The 24,996-nt window shown below is 46.3% G+C and overlaps 1 protein-coding gene and 1 pseudogene across 1 annotated transcript; one reads left to right on the top strand and one right to left on the bottom strand.

Moving 5' to 3' along the window:
- Positions 1 to 283: 283 nt before the first annotated feature.
- Positions 284 to 1,735, bottom strand: LOC145814380 (25S ribosomal RNA; annotated as a pseudogene).
- Positions 1,736 to 22,683: 20,948 nt separating this feature from the next.
- Positions 22,684 to 24,276, top strand: LOC145814237 (uncharacterized). The gene is made up of 3 exons (XM_082910809.1): positions 22,684 to 23,271; positions 23,354 to 23,452; positions 23,663 to 24,276. Exons 1-3 carry the CDS (start codon positions 22,867 to 22,869, stop codon positions 24,056 to 24,058), a joined length of 900 nt encoding a protein of 299 aa, XP_082766935.1. The 5' UTR covers positions 22,684 to 22,866; the 3' UTR covers positions 24,059 to 24,276.
- The last annotated feature ends 720 nt before the right edge of the window (positions 24,277 to 24,996 follow it).

The following is a 24,996-nucleotide window of genomic DNA, read 5'->3' as shown; positions in this document are numbered from 1 at the left end:
CCAAGGCAGTGGCATGGCATGTTGGCCAAGGCAGTGGCTTGGCATGCTTGCCAACGCTTTGCCATGGCATGCTGGGCAAGTCCCTGGCATGGTCTGCTGGCCAAGGCTACGGTCGTCGCACAACTCGTTGTAAAATGTTAGCGATCCCCTTAGGCATTTGGAATTTCGTTTTGCCGTGCACGTGAATCGTTTTCTTGTCTCGAGGCGCGCACGTGGGTGCATTATGTGTTCTAGGACCTCATGGCCAATCGGTCACCGGGGGGACAAAGAGGGGGGAAAGGACAAATCGCAGCGACGCAAGGCTGAATCTCAGTGGATCGTGGCAGCCGAGCCACACTGCCACTTACAACACCCCGTTGCGTATTTAAGTCATCTGCAAAAGATTCTACCCGCCACTCGAGATGGGAATTATACTTCACGGCGGCCTGCGTGGCTCATCCGCCGCGCGGGCTTCACCAGCGACACGTGCCTTAAGTGGCCGGACAACCCCTACTGCGGGTCGGCAAGCGGGCGGCCGGCGTATGCATCGTTTCTAGCCCGGATTCTGACTTAGAGGCGTTCAATCATAATCCAGCGCATGGTAGCTTCACGCCACTGGCTTTTCAACCAAGCGCGTCGACCAATTGTGCGAATCAATGGTTCCTCTCGTACTAGGTTAAATTACTATTACGACACTATCATCAGTAGGGTAAAACTAACCTCTCTCACGACGGTCTAAACCTAGCTCACATTCCCTATTGGTGGGTGAACAATCCAATACTTGGTGAATTTTGCTTCACAATGATAGGAAGAGCCCACATCGAAGGATCAAAAAGCAACATCTCTATGAACGCTTGGCTGCCACAAGCCAGTTATCCCTATGGTAATTTTTCTGACACCTCTAGCGTCAAATTCCAAAGTTCTAAAGGATCGTTAGGCCACGCTTTCACGGTTCGTATTCATACTGGAAATCTAAATCAAACGAGCTTTTACCCTTCTGTTCCACACGAGATTTATGTTCTCATTGATCTAATCTTAGGACACATGTGTTATCTTTTAACAGATGTGCCGCCCCAGTCAAACTCCCTACCTAAATTTGTCTTCCGCCCGGATCAGCCAGCCGAGGCAGGCCTTGGGTTCAAAAAGGGGGGCAGTGCCCCGCCTCTGATTCACGGAATAAGTAAAATAACGTTAAAAGTAGTGTTATTTCACTTTTGCCGTTTCCGGCTCCCACTTATCCTACACCTCTCAAGTCATTTCACAAAGTCAGACTAGAGTCAAGCTGAACAGGGTTTTCTTTCCTCGCTAATTCTGCCAAGCATGTTCCCTTGGTTGTGGTTTCGCTAGATAGTAGACAGGGACAGTGGGAATCTCGTTAATCCATTCATGCGCGTCACTAATTAGATGACGAGGCATTTGGCTACCTTAAGAGAGTCATAGTTACTCCCGTCGTTTACCCGCGCTTGGTTAAATTTCTTCACTTTGACATTCAGAGCACTAGACAGAAATCACATTGCGCGAGCATCCGCATGGACCATCGCAATGCTTTGTTTTAATTAAACAGTCGGATTCCCCTTGTCTGTACCAGTTATTGTAGACACCCCATTTTTGACCGACCTTAAGAGGTTGTGAAGTCTAGGCTGGTGATGTTGCATATTGTGCTCGTTCTGAGGTTGTGGAGTCTAGGCTGCGAGCCTTGCCCCCGGACTTCGGGGCCCTTTTGTGCTTTGCCTTGGTTTGCGAACCAGGTCCTATTTTCTATGTTTTCTCTTCCCGAAGGGAGGGAGAGGTCTCGTAGACCATCTCTCAGTGGCCGTAAGCTACATTTCGTGGTCGTAGGCTATTTTTTCCCGTTTGGAGCCCAGTTTCCGGTTTTCAAAGCCGTCGGCCGTGTGCCTCAGTTCGTGACCGCTTAACTACCTCTGTTTGCTCCGATTTTGGCACACACCTTGTTTCCTCCCTTTAGAGGGACACTGTGGCCCGGGAGACCACCTTCGTGGTCATGCGCCACTTCCGGTGCCTAACAGCCTGTTTTTGGGCCCCCGGACTGCGCGTTTTGGCCCCCGAACCTTCGTTTTGCATCCATCTTGATCCATTTTTGGTAAGGACCCTATTTTCATTGCTAGGAAGGTGGTAGTATGGTGGGAGGCCACCTTTTCCCCTTGGAAACCAGCTTTCTATTTTTCTCTCTCCTCCAGGCGGTTTTTCTGACAGAAAGCTAGTTTTTCTCACTTTTGAGCCACAATTTCAGGTTTTTCATACCACCATTGTGTTGTGCTCATTTGGGAGGCCACCAATATGGGTAGGCCGACCAGTAATTCTTCTTGACCCTTTTGAACCTTGCTAAAAAGCTAGTTTTTCTCTCTCTTGGGTCACATTTTCTGGTTTTCCACCATATAGCTGTGTTGCACTCATCTGGGAGGCCACCTTTCTGGGATGGCCGGCCAGCATTTCTCCATGAACCTTTTGATCCCTGGTCGGCCGACCAGGGGGAGTGGCCGGCAGACCACTTGAACTGGTCGGCCTGCTTCTTGCTTTTTGCTCTCTCTGAATACATCACAGCTGCGCCAGCTGGGAGGCATTTGGACCATCCTCCATACACGTGTATGGAGGATATTTGAACCTTCCAAGAGAAGCTTTAGAGCCTCTCCTCTATAAAGGAGAGGCTTGTCCTCATTTGCAAGGGTTCAACAATTTTGTTTAAGGTATACACACACTTACCTCCATAGCCCACTATTCTAAGCTCCAAACCCTAATATTCTTGCACCATTTGCACTACACCTCATAGCCTATCACCTCCACCATCCATCCAAGCATATTGGAGCTGATTTTCAGAGGTTAAAGAACTCCCATCTTGGTCCAGAAGTTGCTGGAAATCTGCTCTTCGAGGGTGAGTCTCTATTTCCCCTTTTCTTGCATTATTTTGCTCCATTGATTATCCTTATTTGCAAGCTTTTCTGGACTTTGGCATAAACTGAAAAGTGTCTTATTTTGAACTCCTCTTGAAGTTTTATTCAGGACACTTTTCTGTTTGAGGTCACCTACCTCCTTGTATGCTTCATCTCTCTTTTAGGGCTTATTTTGCATGATATCTTAGCCTTACTTGCAAGCATTTTCGAGATTTTCCATAAACTAAAAAAATTCTAATTTTGATCCCCTCTTGAAGTTTGAATAAGGTAATTTTTCTATTTTGGGTCATCTTCCTCTTAGCATGCTTCATATCCTCATGATTAGGGCTATGCATTAGAGCAGTCGCATTGGCCTTGGTTTGGCCTCTTAGCCACTAAAATCCAGTGGATTTTTAGTAGCTTGGATGTGTCTTTGAGCCCTAAAATCAGAGGGGGGTGACCCCCTCTCTCCTTGTCTTGTTTGTTGGCCCTTTTGGCCTTCCAAAGGGGCCCCATCTTGCATGCTTTGAAGTCTTGTTTCAGGCCCTATTATGTGAGTTTTGAGGTCTGCCTTAGCTCTGTCTAGAGCCCCTTTGGCCATATTTTATGTCTATGATGCATGTGTAGAACAATCCCATTCAAGGCCTTTCAAAGGGGCCTTTCATTGCATGCTTCTTAGACTAATTTCAGGACCTTTTTGGTGAGTTTTAGGGATGCCATAACTTATTTCCAAAGGTGGTTTTTCCCTTTTGTCTGTCTATCATGTATGTGTAGAACAACCCCCCGCATGGCCTTCCAAAGGTGCTCATCATTCTTGCATGTGTTGACTGAGTTTCAGTGGTTATTTCAGGATATTTTGGCATGAAATACTTCTGTTTTTGGCTGGTTGGGTGATCCCTCATATGCTTCATATAGTTGTAGAACAACTCATGGTTCACTAGCTTTCTTTGCATGCGTTATAGGCCATTGATTCTAGCATATTTTGGCTATGCCTTAAACTGATAATGTGCTTATTTTGGACTGCCCTAGCTCTTTTTTTGGGTCTTGTGGTCGAATGATGTTAGTTTTTCATGCTTGTAGTTCAAGGTCCATGCTTAGCTTTGAGTTTTGAGATCCATTCCATGCATATACTGAGGTGTGTTCATGTTTTGAGCCTATTATTCATCACATTTCAGAGCTTGTTTGAATGCCATGTTTCCATGTTCTCATCTCTTTAAATGCGTTTGAGAGTCGGGCTTGTATACCCCATTTACCGACCATTGAACGAGCTCCATTTCGTTGCATTCCGAGTCATCATTTTAGGTCAATTTCCCACTGTTTCAGACCTGCATAGGGTCTTTTGGGGGTTGGTTTTGCCTTTGGTGCATTGCTTTGGGTACCTCTAGTGTAACGCACTTCACTAGTTTCGCTACCCGGGCCCCCTAGCTTGCATTATGTGCCATATTTGCATGCTTCAGGACCATATTTCATGCTGTTTCAGAGCTGTAATTTATGTTATTCCATGCCATCTTTCATCCCTTGCCATGCTTTGGTAGAGTGGCATTTGATGCCTTAGGTTCGGTCCCTGGTATTTGTGCATGTGCACGTATTTCGGTTGTCTCATTTTCATCTAATGGCCACTAATGTGAGCGTGGCTGAGGTCCACTCATGTTGGTGTAAGTCCATCGTGCATTGTGTATGCCATTTCGGTACATAGCACTGTGTATGCTGAGTTGCATGTTAGAGCATTGTGTATGCCATGTTACATCGAGCATTGTGTATGCCATTTCATAACATTACGTATGCTAGGTTGTATGTTAGTCGCATTGTGTATGCCATCTCATTTGCATTGTGTTTGGGATAGGAGTTAGCCCAAGCATGGGAAACGAGGGACGTTTCGTACTCCGAGTGACGGAACGTGTCTCAATTCCCGGTCGCCGACACTCCGAATTACCCATGATGGAGTTTAGGTCTTGTTGTGTTTATATGTTGTAGACACCCCATTTTTGACCGTCCTCAAGACTTGGACGTCACCGTTTGAACACTCGGTGATTATCCATGTTTGTGTTCGTTTGGAGTTCCCGGAGGTCTCGGCTCACGCGCCTTGCCTCAGGATCCCCGAACTCGACCGTTTAGTGTCTGGTTTTGCACCAAACACTTGCATCTTGCCCTTGAGAGGCAAGGTGGGGCTTGTAGACCATCCCCACCCATCACCGGCAGTGGCTAGATGCCACCGGCTGGTTTTTGCTGCCACCGGCAATATAGTTTGCCGGTCGGCACTATTTGTTGCCGGTCAGCACTTTTTTGTGCCGGTCGGCACTTTGTTTGGCCAAGATGGCATTTTTTGCCGGCCGATTGCTGTTCATCTACTTTTGCAGATATTTTTGGACAGCTGTATAACTTTTGCTCCCCTCCATACACGTGTATGGAGGGATCTCCCTCTTGCAAAGCTTGTTTGAGAAGCTTTACAAGAGGCTTATAGAGAGGGCTCTCTCTAAGGCAAGAAAGGGAGAGGCTTAGACATTTTTGAGAGAGAGAAGACAGAGGAGGGCTCTGGTTTTTCTAGGGTTAGGATTAGATACACTCACCTATCTCTCTTTCCCTCTCATTTTGCACATTAGGTGTTTTGTGTCTCACTATTGCACACAAACACCTAGTGTTTCACCTTCCTCTTGAGATTAGGGTTCTAAGGGGTTGTTCTTGAGTTTCTTGACTGATTTGGAGCCAAAGGAGGCCATTGGAGCATCCTTGTTGAAGAGGACTACAAGGGTAAGAAACTTACACCTTTATTCCCCATTCTTGCATCAATTTTATACCTATCTTAGAGCTGTTTTTGTGATTATTGTATAACATAAAAAAGTTCTGTTTTTAACCCCTCTTTAACCCCTCATTTTGAGCCATTTTGTGCTAGCTCCGGGATTTTGGTTTTGAGGTCTCTTCACCACTGAAATCTTGAGGGATTTCAGTGGTGAAGATGATGCTTTGAAGTCCCAAGAAGGAGAGGGCCACCCCCTCTCCTTGTTGTCCTTGAAAAGGGCACATTTTGGCCTCCTAAGGAAGCCTATGCTTAGTGTGTGTTGAGCATGTTTGGTTTGTTTTTCATGCTTATATGTCCATGATATAACATGATTTAAAGTTGGTTTTGGAACTTCATGCATGTTTAGCATAGTTGCCTTGTAATGCCATGTTTGTGCCTTAACATGTTCTAGGTTGTTAGCCTTGTTGGAGCATGTTTTAGGCTTGCATTTGTGAAGATTATGTGCTTATTTTGCCATGTTTTAGCTCTGTCCATAGTCGTTTGGGTTGATCTTTGCATGCATTATATGGCTCCTTTGCATTTGGGCTTGTTGGCCTTGAGTATGTGCATGTGTAGCATGCCATCTTTGCATTGTTTTGGTGATTTGGAATCATTCTACATGCTATTTCAGTCCCATTTCCATGCTCGTTTGATTGCCTTGCATGTCTCTTTAATGCTTTGAAAGCATGTGTTGCAATGCTCCATGTTTTGGCCATGGTGTATGCCTTTGTATTTGGGCCACTTAGATGCCATCTAAGGAGTCCTTTGGCCTTGTTTTAACATGCTAAAAATCTGTTTTTAGTTCTTTAATGCATGCCATGTTTGGTCATGATAAGTGTAGTTCAATGCGTTATTGATTTGCCTTGAACACTTGGACTACTCTTTGCATGTTTTGGCTTAATTTATAACTTGATTTGGCATCATTTTATAACATGATTTTAGAGCTTATAATGCATGCTAATTGCTCTTGTTTATACCTTTCAAGTGTGCTTGAATGTTGTTTGATTCATGCTTAAGTGTTGGTCCTTATGTGCATGTGTGTGTGCATGCCATTTAGCCCTCACCTTCTAGCACATTGGCCACTGTTTTAGGCCTTGTTAGAGCTGCCTAATTCATGTATAAGTCCATCTCGCCATCCATTTGCATTGCCATATGTATGCTTGTATGCTTGCATAAGTGCATTGCCATGTCATGTTGCATTCCTAGCTTGTATGCCTAGGTTGCATTGCATCTTGAATGCATGCCATGTCCCTTGAATTGGTGATAGGAATTGGGCCTTGTTTGTTTGATTGGTGTGCATTGCATTTGAAACCAAAGTTGCATACTTGGTTCTTTGGGCCATCATGCATGGAAATGCGTGATTGGTGGTCCGAGAACCGAGGCACATGTCCCTTTGAGTCATCACAATGATAAGAGACATGGTTGATGCATACATGCCTTGAAATATGCTGCCATGCCTTGTTTTGCCCTTTGTTGCTGTGAGTTGCAGGTTCTGCAGGAATACTCTGCCGACCGGCAGTGTAATGTGCCGACCGGCACAATTTTCTCTGCCGACAGACCCTATTTTGTGCCGATGGCCATACTACACTGCCGGTGGAAGTTTCATTCAGCCGGTGATGATCCTCTCTGTCCAAGGATGCAGTCCTGAGGCTTTGACAGCCTCCAGAGGAGGAAAGAAAGGAAAACAGAGGCAGCTTGCGCATGGCGGCGCGTTTCCCGAGACGCTTTCCTGCTTTAATTAATTTAATTTAATTTGTTAATTAAATTAGTTAATTTGTAATATTAATTAGCTTGTGTAGTTAGTTAATTTGTAATATTTATTCGGTCCCTCCGAGGGAGGGCAAACCTGTAATAAGTGTGCGTGGGTGTGTGTATGTCTTCCAACCTCACGTCTTTCTTCCCTTTTATTTACCTGCTTTTGATGGTTAGTATTAGGGCACGTCTAATTTAGCATACCTTATGCTATGCATGTGTGCATCCATGCATTTGTATTGCATGCATTAGGCTTGGTACATCACGCTAACTGCATCAGTACTTCGAATTCAAAAATTGAATATGTGTTAATCGTGCATTTTCACATGACATGTTTAGGATAGCCGAGCCTATTCTAGCAACATTTTGTATGCGATGCATTAGACACTTCACATGGACTTGGATCATGCATATTTGCTAACAAGTTCTTTGTTTTGGCACGGAGTACTATGTAAGTATTTCCGTTTTAGCATATCGCATGAGTGTGAATGTTGCCATAACAGCATGCTTAACATGCGGCTAGATGCTTATGTGTTAAACTGTTTTGAATGCCTGTGGGTGAAGGTTGGATTGTTTGAGTTGGAAAAACTCATTGAAATCCGTGTTTTAGCCTACTTGCGAGTAGCAAAATTTAAAGCATTTTCAAAACAAACGGATATGCAATGTTTCTTTCCAAATTAGGCAATCTAGTCTATACTTGTTTGCTGTGCGCATAACATAGTAATTCTAGGCTAATAATTGGAATAAGAACACATAACGTTTTCAAAATCGGATATCACGGTTAGTAGAGGCCGGTCTTCGGACCGGGCGAAAGGGGGTGCTCATAGCTGACCTTCCCCGATCGTACCCAAGCTCCCGAGCCGAGACAACTCCGGTGATGACGGACATGTGGCCTTCGGCACCGAGTCAGGGTTTCCTAAATTTTCCCATTTTAAAAATATTTAGGTGGCGACTCTGTATCTGGCAAAGCAGTCCATGTTTGGCACTACTTTTCAAAAAAATCTGTTTTCTCAAATGATTTGCCAGATTTGGACTCTTTGGTTCAGATTTAGAACCGTGACACAAATCGAGAGTCCGAACTGTAGTAGCATCGAGGTCCCACGCGGGCGCTGTTACAGTTTCTGGCGACTCTGCTGGGGATTTTTTTAGAGAGTTTGACTCGAACTCGTGATATCCTGTTTTGATCTCATTTATGTGTTTCTTTGCATTGCATGTGCATTGGTGCGCCTAAGAACACAGTGTTTGCCATCTGCCATTCCTGAACGGTTTGCCGGAGGCTTGTCTTGTCAAGGCATGTCCATAAGGCTGACCGGCTATGGGCTCTGACAGCATGGGAACACAAACCCCGGTTTACCGGGGCACCCTTTTGACCATTCGACCTAGTGCATATTCGGAACCATAGTGACCATTCCAAGCTAGGACAGGTTGCTTACCCAATGTTAGGTTGCTTGAAACCGCTGTGTGCGTAGTGAAACCCTAGCTCCTGACAAAATAGGACAGGGAAACCCTACCCCAATATAGGGGTGTTTTGTTCTCTTTACTTGCTATGTGCTTTTAGAGTGTTGCTCTACAGGAACGCACATGTCAGTTTGCAAGTCAGAGTATCTAACCTGGGGACACCAGTATCAGTATCAGTTGTAGGAATCAGTTATCCGCGGGTATCAGATTCAGTATTTTGGGGAATAGAAATCTGGGAACAGTGATCAGCAGTAGGGAACAGTTGTTTGGCTACACCCGTGTTCGATCAGTTTGGGCTGAAATGCTGTCTGTTTTTCTTTCAGTATACAGAGTGGCAGAGTTGATACAGAACAGCCAGTGTCTCCCCTTTGCTGAGGCAAGATTTATGGCGGCACAAAGTTCAGAAGAAATTGTGGTTATGACAGCCGCACCAGAGCAGGGAACCACTCCGCAGAGTGAGGCCAATATCAGTATGTCATACCCGCCCAGGTCGCCCGTTGTGCACCCGGTTTGGGCTCCTCAGTTATACTAGGCTCGTGAGCCCACCACCTTCGAATTGATGGGGATGATAGGCGATCTCCAAAGGTCTGTGGCAGACCTCGCCTATGGAATGTCGGCTTCACCGCCAGCGGCGCCGTACGCCGGGAATTTTGTACCACAGGAGCCCCCGCTACTGGGGCGGATTGTGATAGAGCTCAGCCAGCCAGAGGTGGCTTCCAGCTATAGCCAAGACATGCCAGCACCAACCCCGACCCTTGATCAGGCTGAGGCCAGAGGAAAAGATAAGGCAAAGGTAGACGCCGACCCTATTGAACAACTGCTGTGGGCAGTCGAGGCTCTGAAGGCCAGAGGGATGAACAAGCAACAAACGTCTGCAATAGTGACCAAAGCTGTAGATGATGCTTTCCCCGCTCCAATCAAAGGCAGTTCAAGCCAGACAGAAAACCGGGATGGGCCCCGTCATGCCCAGACAGTTCCTGTTGTTCCCAACCCTGCACCGGGAAAGGTTCAAAAAGCCAAGGCAGCGCCAGCCGATCCTTTCGCCAACGCATCTGGCAAGAATCCTCAAACTGCAAAGTACCTGCCCCGAGGGCGCAGGGTCTTTCACGACCTCCACATGCCTTTGTCTAGGGCATTGTTAATATTGGCAAAGAATGGGCATCTTAAGCCTTTGGAGTCCCGGCCACTCCCGAAGAATCTCCCCGCCACTCATGATGCTACCTTATACTGCGCGTACTATCAACAGTCCGGTCACAGTACCGATGGATGTTCCCGCCTTCGTCATGAAGTGCAGGATTTGATTGACAACAAGGTTATCCTACCACCTACCTCAGTCAAGCCCGTCACCACTCAGTTGTTCGATTTCGAGGGCTTAGATACTGCAAGTATGTAAAGTGGACCGCCTGTGGGCAACATTTGGTACATTTTTGGATGAAGCGTCTGGCACGCATTTTTGAGCATCGGTGAGACCGAGTTTTGTAAATCCTGGCTTGGATATCGAGTCGGTCTTTTGTTTTGAATCTGTCTCTTTGTCTTGAGTCAGTCTTTTTTGCTTAAAGATCTGTCTCGTTGTATCGAGTCAGTCCCCGTTGTATATAATACCAGGTGATTCTGGGGTTGTTGCCTCGAACACCGTTTTGCTTTGTAATTATCTGTTTTTGTTTTGAGTCTGTCTCTACCGAGGGGCCAGTTGCACCAACAAATCCGAATGAAACAGCTGCTGCTATCTCAAACGTTATGCTTGCTTTCAGCATAAGTGCCAGAGAATTTGATCGGGCTGACAGTACATCTCGCCTGCTCTCCTGTGTGCCAAACTCATTGCATTAACCTAAGTTTTCCAAAAAACAAACTTTTTGAACACTGCGGTGATGAAAACAAAGAGGAAGGAATTCCTCGGGTTTTGTAAAATTTTGATCATTTTGAGAGAAAGAGAGGCGTGCTAAGCCTTTTTATGAATGAAATCATACTTGTCGGCGTGAGTACTAAGAAGGACCCTGGCCTGATCCAGATTGGTTCCACACTGTCTTCGGCGCGAGCGATTTGTCGCTTTCTTAAAAACTTTCAAAAGCAAATGTTTTACGCAGCCCTGCGAAGACCTGTGTGGAATCGCCCTTGAGATTGCGCAGCCTAGGATCGCTCTCAGCCTCAAGATTCAACCTATTTGTTTTCCGAATTTGAACCCGTTCAGAATGTTCAGAAAGTTCAACGGACAAACGCCATGGAGGCCCGTGTGGCCGGTTTCGAAACAGCCCTCGAGCAGGAGGCACCAAAGCCGAATCAGAAGGAGTAGACCTCGCCGGAAGAAGCTCGTAGAGTAACCCTGATGGATTCTTCTGCAAATCAGAGCAACAGCCGTTCTCCTAGACACAGAGAGGCTTCAATTTCAAAAAAAAAAACCATTTGGCATGGACTTGCTACACTTTTACCCTTTGAGAGGCTCGCTAGGCCGAAAACCCGGAAGGGCGGTCCAGGCAAAAGTTAGAGCAAGAGAAAAATACAAAATACAAAAAAAATGCAAAGAAAAGAACAAAAAAAAAAAGAAAAGAAAAAGAAACGAACAAAAGAAAATGAAAAGAAGCTCGCAAGGTCGAAAACCCGCATTGGGCGCCTTGGCAAAAGTGAGAGCCAAACAAAGTGAAGGTTAAAATACCCGAGTGGACCTTAGCCGGAACTACGTAAGGCTTGATTCCCATGTATGGGATACGTAGGCAACTTCATCATGCAGTCCAGCCCCCAACGCTTTCATAAGCGTCTCAGTCCATGCAATGGTTTCAATTTCACTTCAAAGTCCAGTGGCCAACACTCTTCAAGGTGACTGTGTCCATATATTTGTTGTAACCGTCTTCGTCATCTCTGTGTCCAAGAGCTCGACCACCGCCGATGAAGACTGTCTGCGGATTGCTGCGGCACCATCCCAAACAAGGGGCAACTTTCCGTTGCCACTAGCCGCCGTGAGCCGCCATTCAAACTAGGGGCAATTTTCCGTTGCCTCCCACCCTCCTTCAAACCAGGGGCAATTTTCCATTGCCTCCGATCCGAGGTTGCGCATCTCGAAGGGTAAGTTTCATGCTTGTTAAGCATTAGCTGTTTGAAAAATAGTTTTTGAAAATTTTTACTGAGGTTGACTATTTTCTCGAAAACTATTTCGTTTTCCAAAATTGGACCATTGTCTTGGATCCAAAAGGAAAATTTTCAGTGCTTGCTGCCTGACCTGCATGCTTTTCAAATCAAAAATCGAACAAGTACGTTAAATCCAACTCTCGTTTTGATCAAAACCGTTTTAGTAGAAGGCCAAAACAAAAAATGGTTAAAATGATGAACTAGGGGCACAGTTGAGCCAGGCGTTCTGTCTTTCCCCCGCCATCGACGTACTTGCCAGAAGAGCACTCTGCCTGCCGGAAGAATAGCTGTGAGCTAACGGCATCGGGCGTGAACCCACACCTTGCTATTTATCCATCAATCACCCCGGGGAGGGATGAAAAATGAGAGAATGAAGAATAGAGAGGTGTGAGTTGAGAGAAAAGAGAGGAAAAGGGTTTTGAGAGAAAATCCGAGCTTGAGAGCCGAGTGATGTGAGAATCACAAATCAGAAAGGGTGGGAAACAATACCCAGAGAAACTGGCTCCTCGTGGTCCGAGGTCTCCCATCTTCGTTCACGCGTCTGTGTGTCGTGTTTCTTTGATTTGACGGTCTCGTCTTTTGTTTTGAGTCTCTCCCGAGCGTGTCTCGTGGTGTTTAGGTCGTGTACCTCTTTGTTTGAGTCCTCCCTGCTGTGTTCAGTGGTAGGCTCGATATCCCGGTTTGAAAAACCCTCATTCGATTTCAAAAATCGCTTATGCTCAGAATGCTGTGCCATTCTCTACATTCGAGCGTGTTTCGACTCCAACCGGTTCCGTCTTTGAGTTCCGTCTTGTCAGATTGGGCTGTTTGTTTGGAATTTGCTGTGTGCATGATGAACCGAATGCTGTGCTAAGGGCTGTATGCAGATTAATCCCTAGTAGAGCAAGGGCTGTGTGTCCAGAATCAGGCAGTGAGTTGCTTGGGTTATTTTGCTGTTGGCTGCTTAAGTTATCTGATTATTACAGTGCAAGTGTTCAATTTTCAGACGGCTAATCAATTTCATTTACATTGAGGTGTAACATGATGAGATGCGATGCAATGCATGAAATGTGTAAATGTAAACACTTTTTCAGATAAAAAGTCTGTTTCATTTCACTATCTTTTCAAATGTACAAGCTTTGGAAACAAAACCTGCCTGCGGCAGTACAAGGTAATCTATCTACCAACAAAAAGAAAAGTACAAGGAAAGAAAGAAAAGATAACAAAAATCTGCATCTATGCCCAGCGACTCCGCAGGGGGCTGTCAGTCCGTCCTGGTCCTCTTCCTGGACGAGGGTCCAGGAGCATCATCAGCGTCGTCATCAGAGCCCGAGCTAGAACCGTCTGCGGTCTCCTCCTCCGATGACCCTGCCTCCGCCTCTGACTCCTCGTCGTCGTCGTCGTCCGGGACTGGAGCTCGCGAGCTACTCCCGACATGAGTACGCCCACCCCTAGTGCGGGGAAATATCCTGCCCTCCTCGTCTCTCCCCCGAGCAGGAACAGCAGGTCTAGCTGGAGCACCTCCTGCCATGGGAATCTGGAAAGGAGGCTGAAAAAGTACACGAAAGGGAAATGCATCAGTATACTGTAGACAGTTTATTAGTGCAGAATGCAATGTTGAATACAGTGTATGAATGCCGTGAGCAGTTTATCAGTGCAGAATGCAGTATGTGAATACAGTGTATGAATGCCGTGAGCAGTTTATCAGTACAGAGTACAGTGCAGAATGCAGTGTATGCAGTGTGTAGACGTCCCCTGAACGCCCCGGGAGGGTTTAGGTCCCGTTCAGTTCATTTAGGGTCACTACAGCTCGGACTCTCAAAATGTCACGGTTCTAAGTCTGAACCAAAGAGTCCAAATCCGGCAAATCGTTTTTTAGGAAAACTGATTTTTTGAAAGAAGCGCCAAATATGGACTGCTTTGCCAGATACAGAGTCGCCACCTAAATATTTTATTTTTGGGAAATTTAGGAAACCCTGACTCGGTGCCAAAAGGCCACGTGTCCGTCATCACCAAAGTTGCCTCGGCTCGGGAACTTGGGTACGATTGGGGAAGGTCACTTCGTGAGCACCCCCGCTCGCCCGGTCATAGACCGGCCTCTACTAACCATGATATCAATTTTTGAAAACATTGTGAGTTCTTATACCGGTTATTAGCCTAGGTTACTATGTGATGCGCACAGCATATAAGTATAGACCGGGTCGCCCGAATTGGAACAAAACATTTCATGCTTGTTTTTGAAAATGGTTTGCTACCCGCAGGTAGGCTTGAAACATTTTGATGATTCATTCCAATTCAGATAACCCAACCTTCACCCACAGGCATTCAGGCAGATATATCAGATAAGCACATAGCCTTATGGTAAGCATGCTATCATGGCATTCACTCACACGCATGCAGGGATGCTAAAGCATAAAACTTACCGAGTACTCCAAGCCAAAACAGAGAATTACATTAGAAATTATGCATGAATCCTAAGTATACAGAAATGCCTAATGCAACACATACAAAAATGCAACTATGGCAGGCTCGGCTATTCTAAGATGGTATATGAAATGCTACAATTAACATGTATTCAACTTTGAAATTGAAAGTACAATGCAGTTAGTATGATGCGCCGAGCCCGGTGCATGCAATACAGATGAATGAATGCAAACATGCTGTCATACTGTATGCCAATTTAAATATGCCCTAATCTAACCATCGTAAGCGGATAAATAAAAGGGAGAAAGACGTGGGGTTGGAAGACATACATCACACTCACGCACACTTATTACAGTTGTGTCCTCACTCGGAGGGTCCGAATGAATAATACAGTCCAAATATTACAGTCCCCAAAATAAAAGAATATTACAGTCTAAAATGTTACAGAATTCTAATTAATTAATGAATTAACCAGAAAGCAAATAAACTGGCGTGCAAGCCAAGGACTGCCTTGCTTCTGATGGATGATGCATGTCCGGATTGTCTTGCGCGGAAATCCACCGGGATGCCCCAATTAGCCTCTGTTTACACCTTTTTCTTGAAATGCGTGCCAAGTCTCGGAAAGTTGCTGATTCCTGATTTTGCTGCAACAGAGAGCAAGAAAGGGGCATAGCAATGTATTTGCACAAATATATGCATGTCTCGATCCTCGTGCCACCAATCACGCATACCGAGGCATGATGGCAGAGGAGTCGAAATGCACAACTCAATATAGGATGAATGCACATGAAACTACAGCTAAAACCTAACTCCATCATGGATAATCCGGAGTGTCGGTGACTGGGGAATTGAGACACATTCCGTCACTCGGAGTACGAAATGTACCTCGTTTCCCGTGTCCGGGCTAACTCTTATTCCGGACACGATGCAATATGCATGATATGCATGAAATGTAACTAAGATGCGATCCTAACATACACAATGCTAAAAAAAATGAGGTGCCTCGAAATGCGTGCACACGGGCACGCAAACCGAGGCGATGATAAATGTAATGAAAATGAGATGCCTCAAAATGCGTGCATGCGGGCACGCAAACCGAGGCGATGACAGATACAATGAAAATGAGATGCCTCGAAATGCGTGCACACGGGCACGCAAACCGAGGCGATGACAGATATGATGAAAATGAGATGCTTCGAAATGCGTGCACACGGGCACGCAAACCGAGGCGATGACGGATATGATGAAAATGAGATGCCTCGAAATGCGTGCACACGGGCACGCAAACCGAGGTGATGATTAACGCGGTGAAAATGAGATGCCTCGAAGTACGTGCACACGGACACGCAAACCGAGGCGATGACAGATATGATGAAAATGAGGTGTCTCGAAATGCGTGCACACGGGCACGCAAACCGAGGCGATGACAGATACAATGAAAATGAGATGCCTCGAAATGCGTGCACACAGGCACGCAAACCGAGGCGATGGTAAAATGACATGGAAATGACAAATGGGCTTATACCAACATAAGTGAGCCTCAGCCACACTCACATCGGATGCCGACGGATAAAAACGGAGTGCCTCGAAATGCGTGCACACGGGCACGCAAGCCGAGGCAATGATAAAATGTGATGAAATGACATGGAAAATGCAACATGGACTTATACTAACATGAGAGGGCCTCAGCCACGCTCACATAAGATGCCGATGGCAGAAAATGAAGTGCCTCGAAATGCGTGCACACGGGCACGCAAACCGAGGCAATGATAAAATGATGCGAATGACATGGAAAATGATAAATGGACTTATACTAACATGAGTGAACCTCAGCCACACTCACATAAGATGCCGATGGCAGAAAATGAAGTGCCTCGAAATGCGTGCATACGGGCACGCGAACCGAGGCAATGCTAAAATGACATGCAACATGGCAAAAATGATATGCAAGCACACTAACAGAATTTCAGCAACAAAAAGTGGGGAAAAACAGTCCCGAAATGTAGCGAAATGATACCGAATGCACGAAATTGTCCCGAAATGCAACATTAAGCACCCGAAATGGCCTATAGCCATGCCAAACATGCACAATATGGACATGCAATGCAAAGACAGAAGCTAGACAGTCCCAAAAGACGCACTTTCACAGTTATAAACATGGCCAAACAGCAAGCATAGATAAGGGAAACATAGCATGCAAGAATAGGGGCCAAAAGAGAGGTAAAGAAGCAAGTGGTATAAGCAAAACTCAAACTAAAAAAATTCCTTCTATAACATTGAAGATGAACCAAAAATATGAATATTTACAGTGTATGGAAGACCTCAAATCAGTATACAATCATGCTAAAAATGTGATGCAAAACAAGGCTCAAAAGGTGCTACAACATGAAGTATATAAAATAATCACCAAACAGAAAAAAAGTGTGAATGAAACATGAAGTATAGGCCAAAATAAGGCCACTTTCAGTTCGGACCAAGGTCCAAAAACAGAAGCAAAGAGGGCTATCAATTTATACAAAAATGAGGCCAAATAAGGGATTGAACTACAAGTGACACATGGAAACACCAAACAAAGTTGAGCCCTTCTCCAATGTTGAAGAGGGGCTCAAAAGAAGCCTTATATCAGTTCACAACATGCTCGAAAATAAATTGCTCATAGGTCAAAAAAAGCATACAAAATCATGACATACAACATGGTCAATGAAGCAAGTATATTATGGAGAGCTCAAACAAGGTTGAGCCCTTAATGAGAAGTGATGATGAGCTCAAAATATGCTCCTTTTCAGTTAGGACCGAAGCTTGAAACCAAAAAGAAATGAGGCTTAGAAATAGATCAAAGGAAAGGGTCAAAAGGATCAAAGTGTAACTTACCCTTGAAGATCTAGACTTTGGTTGCTTCTTGGATGGATTTGCTGCTCCTTTGGCCTTCAAGAACCCTTCCTAGCTGCTGGAAATGAGATAGTGGTGGTAGAGCTTGGTGGTATAGAAGGAATGGAGGTTAAAGGACTTAGGGTTTTTGAAGAATTGAAGAAGATGGAGATGGAGTTGGCTATGGAGTTCTTAAGATCAAATTTTCTAACCCCCTAGAAGAAGGCCCTCAGCTGGTTATAAGGTCAAGAAAGGGGGTGTAAAAGGGGGGTGCAAAGGAGAGCAAAACTCTCTCCCAAAATATCCCCCGGATACAGAAAATATCTGGGGGATATTGCCTCACAGCTGGAAGGGGCACAGTGAGGGGAGCACGGCCGGCCGCTTACTTTTGCTGGAGGTGGCCGGCCGGCCACACCCCCTAGCCGGCCGGCTAGGAGTCAAAAGGGTCAACCATCTTTTCTGGCCGGCCAGGTATTGGGGAGGTAGGCCTTTGTGTGTACAACACAACCATGTAATTGAAATTCCAAGAAAGTGGGCCCAAGGGGTTCAACAGTGGCTCGGAAAGAGGGGTTCAAAAGGGTCAAGTGACCTTAATGGCCGGCCATGAACTTTTAGTGGCCTCTCAGGTGTGTACATCACAGATATGTGGTTGAAAGTTGGAGAAAAAGGGTCCAAGGGGTTCAACATTAGCCCGGAAGAAAGGGGTCAAAAGGGTCAAGTGACCTTAATGGCCGGCCATGAACTTTTAGGGGCCTCTCAGATGTGTAGATCACAGATATGTGGTTGAAAGTTGGCAACGCTAGCTCTAAGGTATTCAACATTAGCCCGGAAGTTGGAAAAACGGGCGCCGGGAGGCTCGGAAGGAGAGATAACTGGCTGTCGCAACAATTGCTGGCCTCCCACCCTTCAGTGACCTTCCCTGTGATAAAACAGAGGTACCTGCCAAAAACGAGCGAAAACCGTTGCAAAACGAATGTTCCGGAGCCAAAACACGCAGTTCGGGGTCCCGGAAATGGGCTGTTAAGCATCGAAAATTGTTTTTGACCTCGAAGTGGGTTTCTCAGCCCCAGTGTCCCTCGAAATGGATGAAATAAGATACATGCCAAAAATCAGAGCAAACGGAGATGGTTAGGTGGTCCCGAACCGAGGCACACGGCCTGACGGCTCCGAAAACCGGGAACCGGACTCCGAAATGGGCAAAATGGCCTACGGCCACCAAATGTAGCCTACGGACATTGAGAGATGGTCTACGGGACCTCTCCCTCCCCTCAGGAAAAGAAACAGAGAAAACCGAGTCTGGTTCGCAAACCGAGACAAGGCACAGAAAAGGGTTCGGGAGTCCGGAGGCAGGGCTCACGGCCGCGACTCTGAAACTTCTGAACAAGCACATTATGCAACATCACCAAGCGCTCAATCGGTGACGTCTGAGTCTTAAGGTCGGTCAAAAATGGGGTGTCTACAGTTGCCCCTCTTTGACAGAACTCGGAAGTCACAAGTGACGGGAGTGAATGTCAAAGCCAAAGAGACGACCCATTTTTTGACAAGGCCGAAGACTTAGACAAACATACAGGATAGACAGAAATGTGCCCGCAGGCATGCCCGCAGGCAGGGGGCAAAATGCAAATGATATGCAAGAAGCCGAAGATAGCCCAATGATCGTGCGAATGCAGCAGGCTGTAATGAAGCAAGTATTCGCAAATAGATGCAACAGTTTTAAGCAAGAATGCAAAGCAACAACTACATTTCATGCAGTTAAGAATGCGGAGGATTATTCAATCCCCGCCACGTCTCACACGGAGAAGATACGATACCTGCGCGATTCGCCTGGTCGCACCAGCCTCAATTGAACCGTACATACAATATCGTGCCTGCAAGAGAGAGAGATTGCAACAAGCACAATATGCTAACAACATATATTCGATGTGATTTCGAAAGTTTGACACACGCAGTGCTGGTGAGTGGATGCATCGTAATGCAAGAATGAGATATGTGTGACGACGCATGCTCAAACACAGAGGTATACAAATATCGAGAAATGTACATGACAATGCGAGTATGTCTATGAGAATGCAAGATAGTACAAAACGAGCATGAAACAGGGTGTTCATTTGTCATGAAACAACGAGTACGGAAACGCGTGTTTCGGCGAAGGTAACTTAATCACGACCCCTGATTCACTTCTCTGAAAGGTTATAACCCATTCAAAAAGGATACACGTTGATTTCGATGGATGATGATGAGACACACATCAGAATTTGAAACCGAAGTCCCGACGGAGCAATTTTGCGACCGGAAGTGTACGTTTCTTGAACTTTTTCAGGTCCCGGGAACTCCGATCTTCCTCAAAATTTGCAGAGAGCTAGGTGAGCATGTGGGGAGCATGGCCGGCCGTTTATCTTCCCATGGGGGGGTGTCCAACCGTTTTCTAAAAAAGCTAATGGCTGGCCGGCCATTTCTGCAAAAAGCAGATGGCTGGCCAGCTATTTTTAGAGGCCGGCCGGCCGTGCCCTTTTCCCAGGGGCATTTTCGTCTTTTTGCCTCCTTTTTGCATGCATTTCATCCAAGGCTTGAAGCCTATAAATAGCAGCCGAACCCCATTTCATTCCTTGCCTCTTTCAACACTTTTCTCTCCAGTTTTGAGTTTTACGCGCGTTTTCCAACGCCTCGCGCAAATTGTTTTCGTAAAAACACTTAGTTTTAAACACTTTGGAGCGATTAAATTCCGGCTTCGGAGCTTTTTTTTGCATTTTCAACACTTGAGGTAAGTTCATCTTCAAATTCAGAATATTTTCCCGGGAGTTGACTTTTGTTGACTTTTTCCAATTTTTGCTCATTTTGCTCATTTTTGCTCCCCTTTTGCAGATTTCTGAAAATGGCGGGTACTTCTTCCCATGGTGGCGGTTTCTCAGGTGCTGGGGGGGATTTCGATCCCACGACTCTACCTCCGAGGACCCGACCTTTTATGCCCGAGAGGTACCGTCCAGCAGTGCACGTCCTCCCTCGTGCCGTTTTCCGTCATTTTACCAGTTTCGACGAGAGAGCACCCGCGGATCTGCTTCTCAGAGAGCCAGAGCAGCATCTCTCTCATGAGGCTCGAGAGGTATTTACCTCATCTTCTGTATTTTACATTTTGCGCCTTTGCCATGTTTAAACAATTAGCTTGTGACATAGTACTTTCCTTACATCTTTGAACATGTAGTTTCAACACTTAAATTTCTGAACACTCGGCTCGTTAATTAATTGCGAACACACAGCCCACATTGAAACACACGGTTCCAACACTGATTTGTCGAACACACAGCCCGAATTCGAAAGTGAACACACAGCCCACATTTTAAATGGAAGTCGAACACGCAGCCCAAACTTCAAATTCTCTGAACACGCAGCCCAGGTAGATAGTGAACACGCAGCTCACAATTTAACTGAAAGTTGAACACGCAGCCCAAAATTCAAATTCTCTAAACACGCAGCCCAGGTAGATAGTGAACACGCAGCCCACAATTTAACTGAAAGTTGAACACGCAGCCCAAAATTCAAATTCTCTGAACACGCAGCCCAGGTAGATAGTGAATACGCAGCCCACAATTAAACTGAAAGTTGAACACGCAGCCCAAAATTCAAATTCTCTGAACACGCAGCCCAGGTAGATAGTGAACACGCAGCCCACAAATTAACTGAAAGTTGAACACGCAGCCCACAAATTAACTGAAAGTTGAACACGCAGCCCAAAATTCAAATTCTCTGAACACGCAGCCCAGGTAGATAGTGAACACGCAGCCCACAAATTAACTGAAAGTTGAACACGCAGCCCAAAATTCAAATTCTCTGAACACGCAGCCCAGGTAGATAGTGAACACGCAGCCCACAAATTAACTGAAAGTTGAACACGCAGCCCAAAATTCAAATTCTCTGAACACGCAGCCCAGGTAGATAGTGAACACGCAGCCCACAAATTAACTGAAAGTTGAACACGCAGCCCACAAATTAACTGAAAGTTGAACACGCAGCCCAAAATTCAAATTCTCTGAACACGCAGCCCAGGTAGATAGTGAACACGCAGCCCACAAATTAACTGAAAGTTGAACACGCAGCCCAAAATTCAAATTCTCTGAACACGCAGCCCAGGTAGATAGTGAACACGCAGCCCACAAATTAACTGAAAGTTGAACACGCAGCCCAAAATTCAAATTCTCTGAACACGCAGCCCAGGTAGATAGATTTTCTAACAGCTTATACATCACACCTTGAACATACAACTCACGCATTCTGCTGGCACGCAGCCTATTTGTTTTATTGGCACATAGCCCAAATTTCTGTTGGCATACAACTCATTCATTTCATTGGCACACAGCCCATTCACTTTATACTGACGTATGTATTCATTCTGAATGCAGGGTGGTTCCCGCAGTGTGCGAGGATATGGTTCTACCATGGCACGAGATTGGTATGCAGAGCTCCCGGAGGGCGTCAGGGATTTGGTAGACTTGGCAGGGTTTGGGCCTTTCTGCACCGGGTTGTCACGCTGTCCTGCCCGGAGGACCTTGATGGCAGCTTTGGTAGAGAGATGGTGGGACACCACCAATTCCTTTCATTTCTCTGCTACCGGGGACATGACTATGACCCCTTTTGATTTTGCTGTATTGACCGGCCTTGATGTCGGAGGTTGGGCCATCCCATACGATGAGGATATGGGCGAGTGGGAGGCCGCCTGGATGTATTTGTTGGGGGCTCGCCCACCCGTTGACAGGGTCTCTGGGAGAGTCCGCTATACTTGGTTTTCCTCCCATTTCCGGCGGGCGGAGATGGTGCCCGAGACTCCTGAGGAGACAGAGCAGTATACTCGTGGCTTCCTGATGTTCCTCTTCGGGACTACCCTGTTTGCCGACAGAGGGAACACCATTGGGCTATATCTGCTGAGCGCTCTAGTCGACCTATCACAGGTCAGTAGATATGATTGGGGTGGCGCTGGCCTGGCCACCCTCTACTTTTACATGAGCGCGACCTCCCGCGGGCGGGGCGATTTGCTTGGCGGCTACTGGAGAGCTTGGGAGGTACTTTCTGTCTCCTTGATTTACATTTCTGCTCTTTATTACTTGTACATTGCACATACGGCACACTTTTACAGTCTGCATTTTGCTCTCATCATTTCGTACTTACATTCTGCACCGCTTTTCTCAGCTATGGGCTTATGTATACTTTCCATCATTGGCCCCAGTGCTGGAGGTAGTGGGGATCCCTGTGACCCCATATTCATTGATATTTGAGGGCCCGCACCGGGCGAGGCCTCGAGAGACCCTGGTTCGCCTGCGACAGTACTTCGACACTGTGCGACACTCAGAGGTACTTCAGAAGTTTCAGTCCTTTTCATTTTCATCTTTGATTTGCTCTGTATATTCTTGTTCTCTGATTGGTTTATACATTTATCATTCGCAGATTACTTGGCAGCCTTGGGCACCTCTGGGTGATGATCTCTTACTTCAGTATACCGGAGCATCAGGCATCTCCCGGTATAGGGTCCTGCTTGAAGGGCCAGTCGGCAGAGTCTGGTTCCTGGGGGAGCGCTTTCTGTGCCAGGTACGGGGGTATCTTTCCCAGGATGTTCCCGCGGTACCTCCGGCTAGTATGCGGACCGCTGACAGGCTCTCTTACTCAGAGGTAGTCGGCGCCATGCTAGGCAGCGATGCTTTGTTATATGTTGCGGAGGGGGACTACGCCACCTATCGTCACATATATTTGATGCCTCCATTGACAGAGGCTCGTATTCCGATGATGAGACCTGCCGGTATGTCATCCTCGGATCAGGCTCAGGCTCGGGCTACAGACATCCCTTCTTCTAGCAGGGCTGGCACATCTAGGGGTGGAAGTAGACCGTTTCCTCCGAACCCGTCGATTCATCCTCATCTAGGATGGCCAGATATGCCTACTGAGTTGATGGCGTGGCAGTATGGGACTAGCTCTCCGATTCCAGTTCCACTAGAGCCTCGGATGCCCAGTGATCGATATGCCATTGATCCGGACTCACCGCCGGTACGCTCCACTTTCGTCATTCATCATTTCAGATGTTTAGATACTCATTTGTTCACTGATGATTATGAACTCATTTTTGCAGCCATCGCGAGGGTACATGGAGGAGATGGTTGAGCTGGTGGCCACACTCGAGGGCATGGTCCTACGCAGGGAGGCACAGTTGTCTGTTGCGGGCATTCAGGTACCCTTCAGTTTTTCCTGGCATTTATCATACTTCTGATGACATGCTGATTTCTACTGCATTGATAGACTACTTGTGTAGAGCACATCTGACACACACATCACTTGTACACTGTATTTACACGCACCCACTTCATGTAGCTTTTGCTCGTATCTGTATCCGATGTACATATTTGGACTGATGTATTTGATTTGAACTCCTTGTTTTCAGATGCCTACATGGTCCGGTCAGCCGCAGGCCAGGCCACCTGGGCCTCATTGGGGAGCTGGGCCATCCGGGCCTTATCAGGGGGAGGGGCCATCTCGGCCTTCCCGAGGAGCCGGGCCATCTAGGCCTTATCGAGGAGCTCGAGGAGGACCGGTCCGCAGGCGCAGGGCTCATGTCGTGGAGGTGGAGCCTGATGAGGAGGAGGAGGAGGAGGAGGAGGCTACCGACCGCCAGTTCGAGACATCTGTCGAGGAGGGAGGCTCCGGTTTTGGCTCGGGGAACAGAGGCGAGGCTGAGGAGGATCCTGAGGATGACAGCTCCGACTCTGACGATGGTGTGGAGGTTGTCCCGCAAAAGAGGACTAGGCGTGCTTCTCGTTCCCGCTCCCGAGGATTTTGATGCTGCTATTTCCATGCTTTATTTTTCTCTTTACTAGTAGTTTGTAGCACTTTGCACATTGTTAGGCAGTTTTATTTTTGTAAAACCTGTACCTTTATTTGTTGTAAAGCATGATGAAATGAAATAGCTTTTGGAAAAGTGTTTGTATTTTTAGCATCGTATCGCATCAATTGTTTTGCACAAGAAATGAAATTGAATGGTAATGCGCATTGTAATCACCAAATCAGGTAGTGAACCGACGCAACAAACTAAACAACCCAACTTACTAAGATATAACAGGATCTTTAGCAAGTTTACAACTCGATAAGCAAAAAGCAACAATGCAAACAAACAAGACTTTAACAAAACTTGCTTAAACAGAGAGCAAGGACTCAAAACACAAAACACGTCCGCTCGACAAACAACTCGATAAGCAGAGTACAACAACTCGATAAGCAAAACTCAACAACAAAAGGTGTACTTCTGACGATCTGGGCATCGGAACGCGTCTGAAATGAAGGCCTTCGGCTCTCCTGTTGTATGGTAATGTTTGGAGTTCTCCTTCGAAGAGCAAAACAGGGCCGAGAAGACACACTGCAACATTGCCAGCCATCGTTGGGAGCTGGCCGGCCAAAGATATGCCACGGCATGGAGGACTAGAGAGTTTCTGGCCCCTGCTTCAACCTTCAGTTGCACTTTGTCAGATGAATGTGTGGATTGGCTCAAAGAGGAGGCACAAGTTGGGCCTAGCTTGGCATCAGATGCTCCGTCCAGCTCCGGGAGGGGACACATAGATACTTGATTCAACTATGCCCCAAATTTATTGCTTATTTAGCATTTTCAAGTTTTCTTTATGACTGTACTAAAATAAGCAACCTCGATTGTAATGCAAGAGCAGGAGAACTCTATTTTGAAATCAATGAAATTGAAAGTTATGGTACTGAAAATTTTCCACTTTT

The sequence above is a fragment of the Camellia sinensis genome, unplaced genomic scaffold, assembly GCF_055761805.1.
Source record: "Camellia sinensis isolate YWXY unplaced genomic scaffold, ASM5576180v1 Unanchor1, whole genome shotgun sequence".
NCBI lineage: Eukaryota > Viridiplantae > Streptophyta > Magnoliopsida > Ericales > Theaceae > Camellia > Camellia sinensis.
Note: the sequence above shows the minus strand (reverse complement) of the source record. Positions and strands in the feature narration are given on the sequence as shown.

Bases quoted from the DNA above. Each gene is read 5' to 3' on its own strand.
- LOC145814237 (XM_082910809.1), top strand. From the start codon at position 22,867: ATGCGGACCGCTGACAGGCTCTCTTACTCAGAGGTAGTCGGCGCCATG. The intron at 23,272-23,353 runs GTACGCTCCACT...TCATTTTTGCAG, and splicing joins TTGATCCGGACTCACCGCCG to CCATCGCGAGGGTACATGGA. The intron at 23,453-23,662 runs GTACCCTTCAGT...CCTTGTTTTCAG, and splicing joins TGTCTGTTGCGGGCATTCAG to ATGCCTACATGGTCCGGTCA.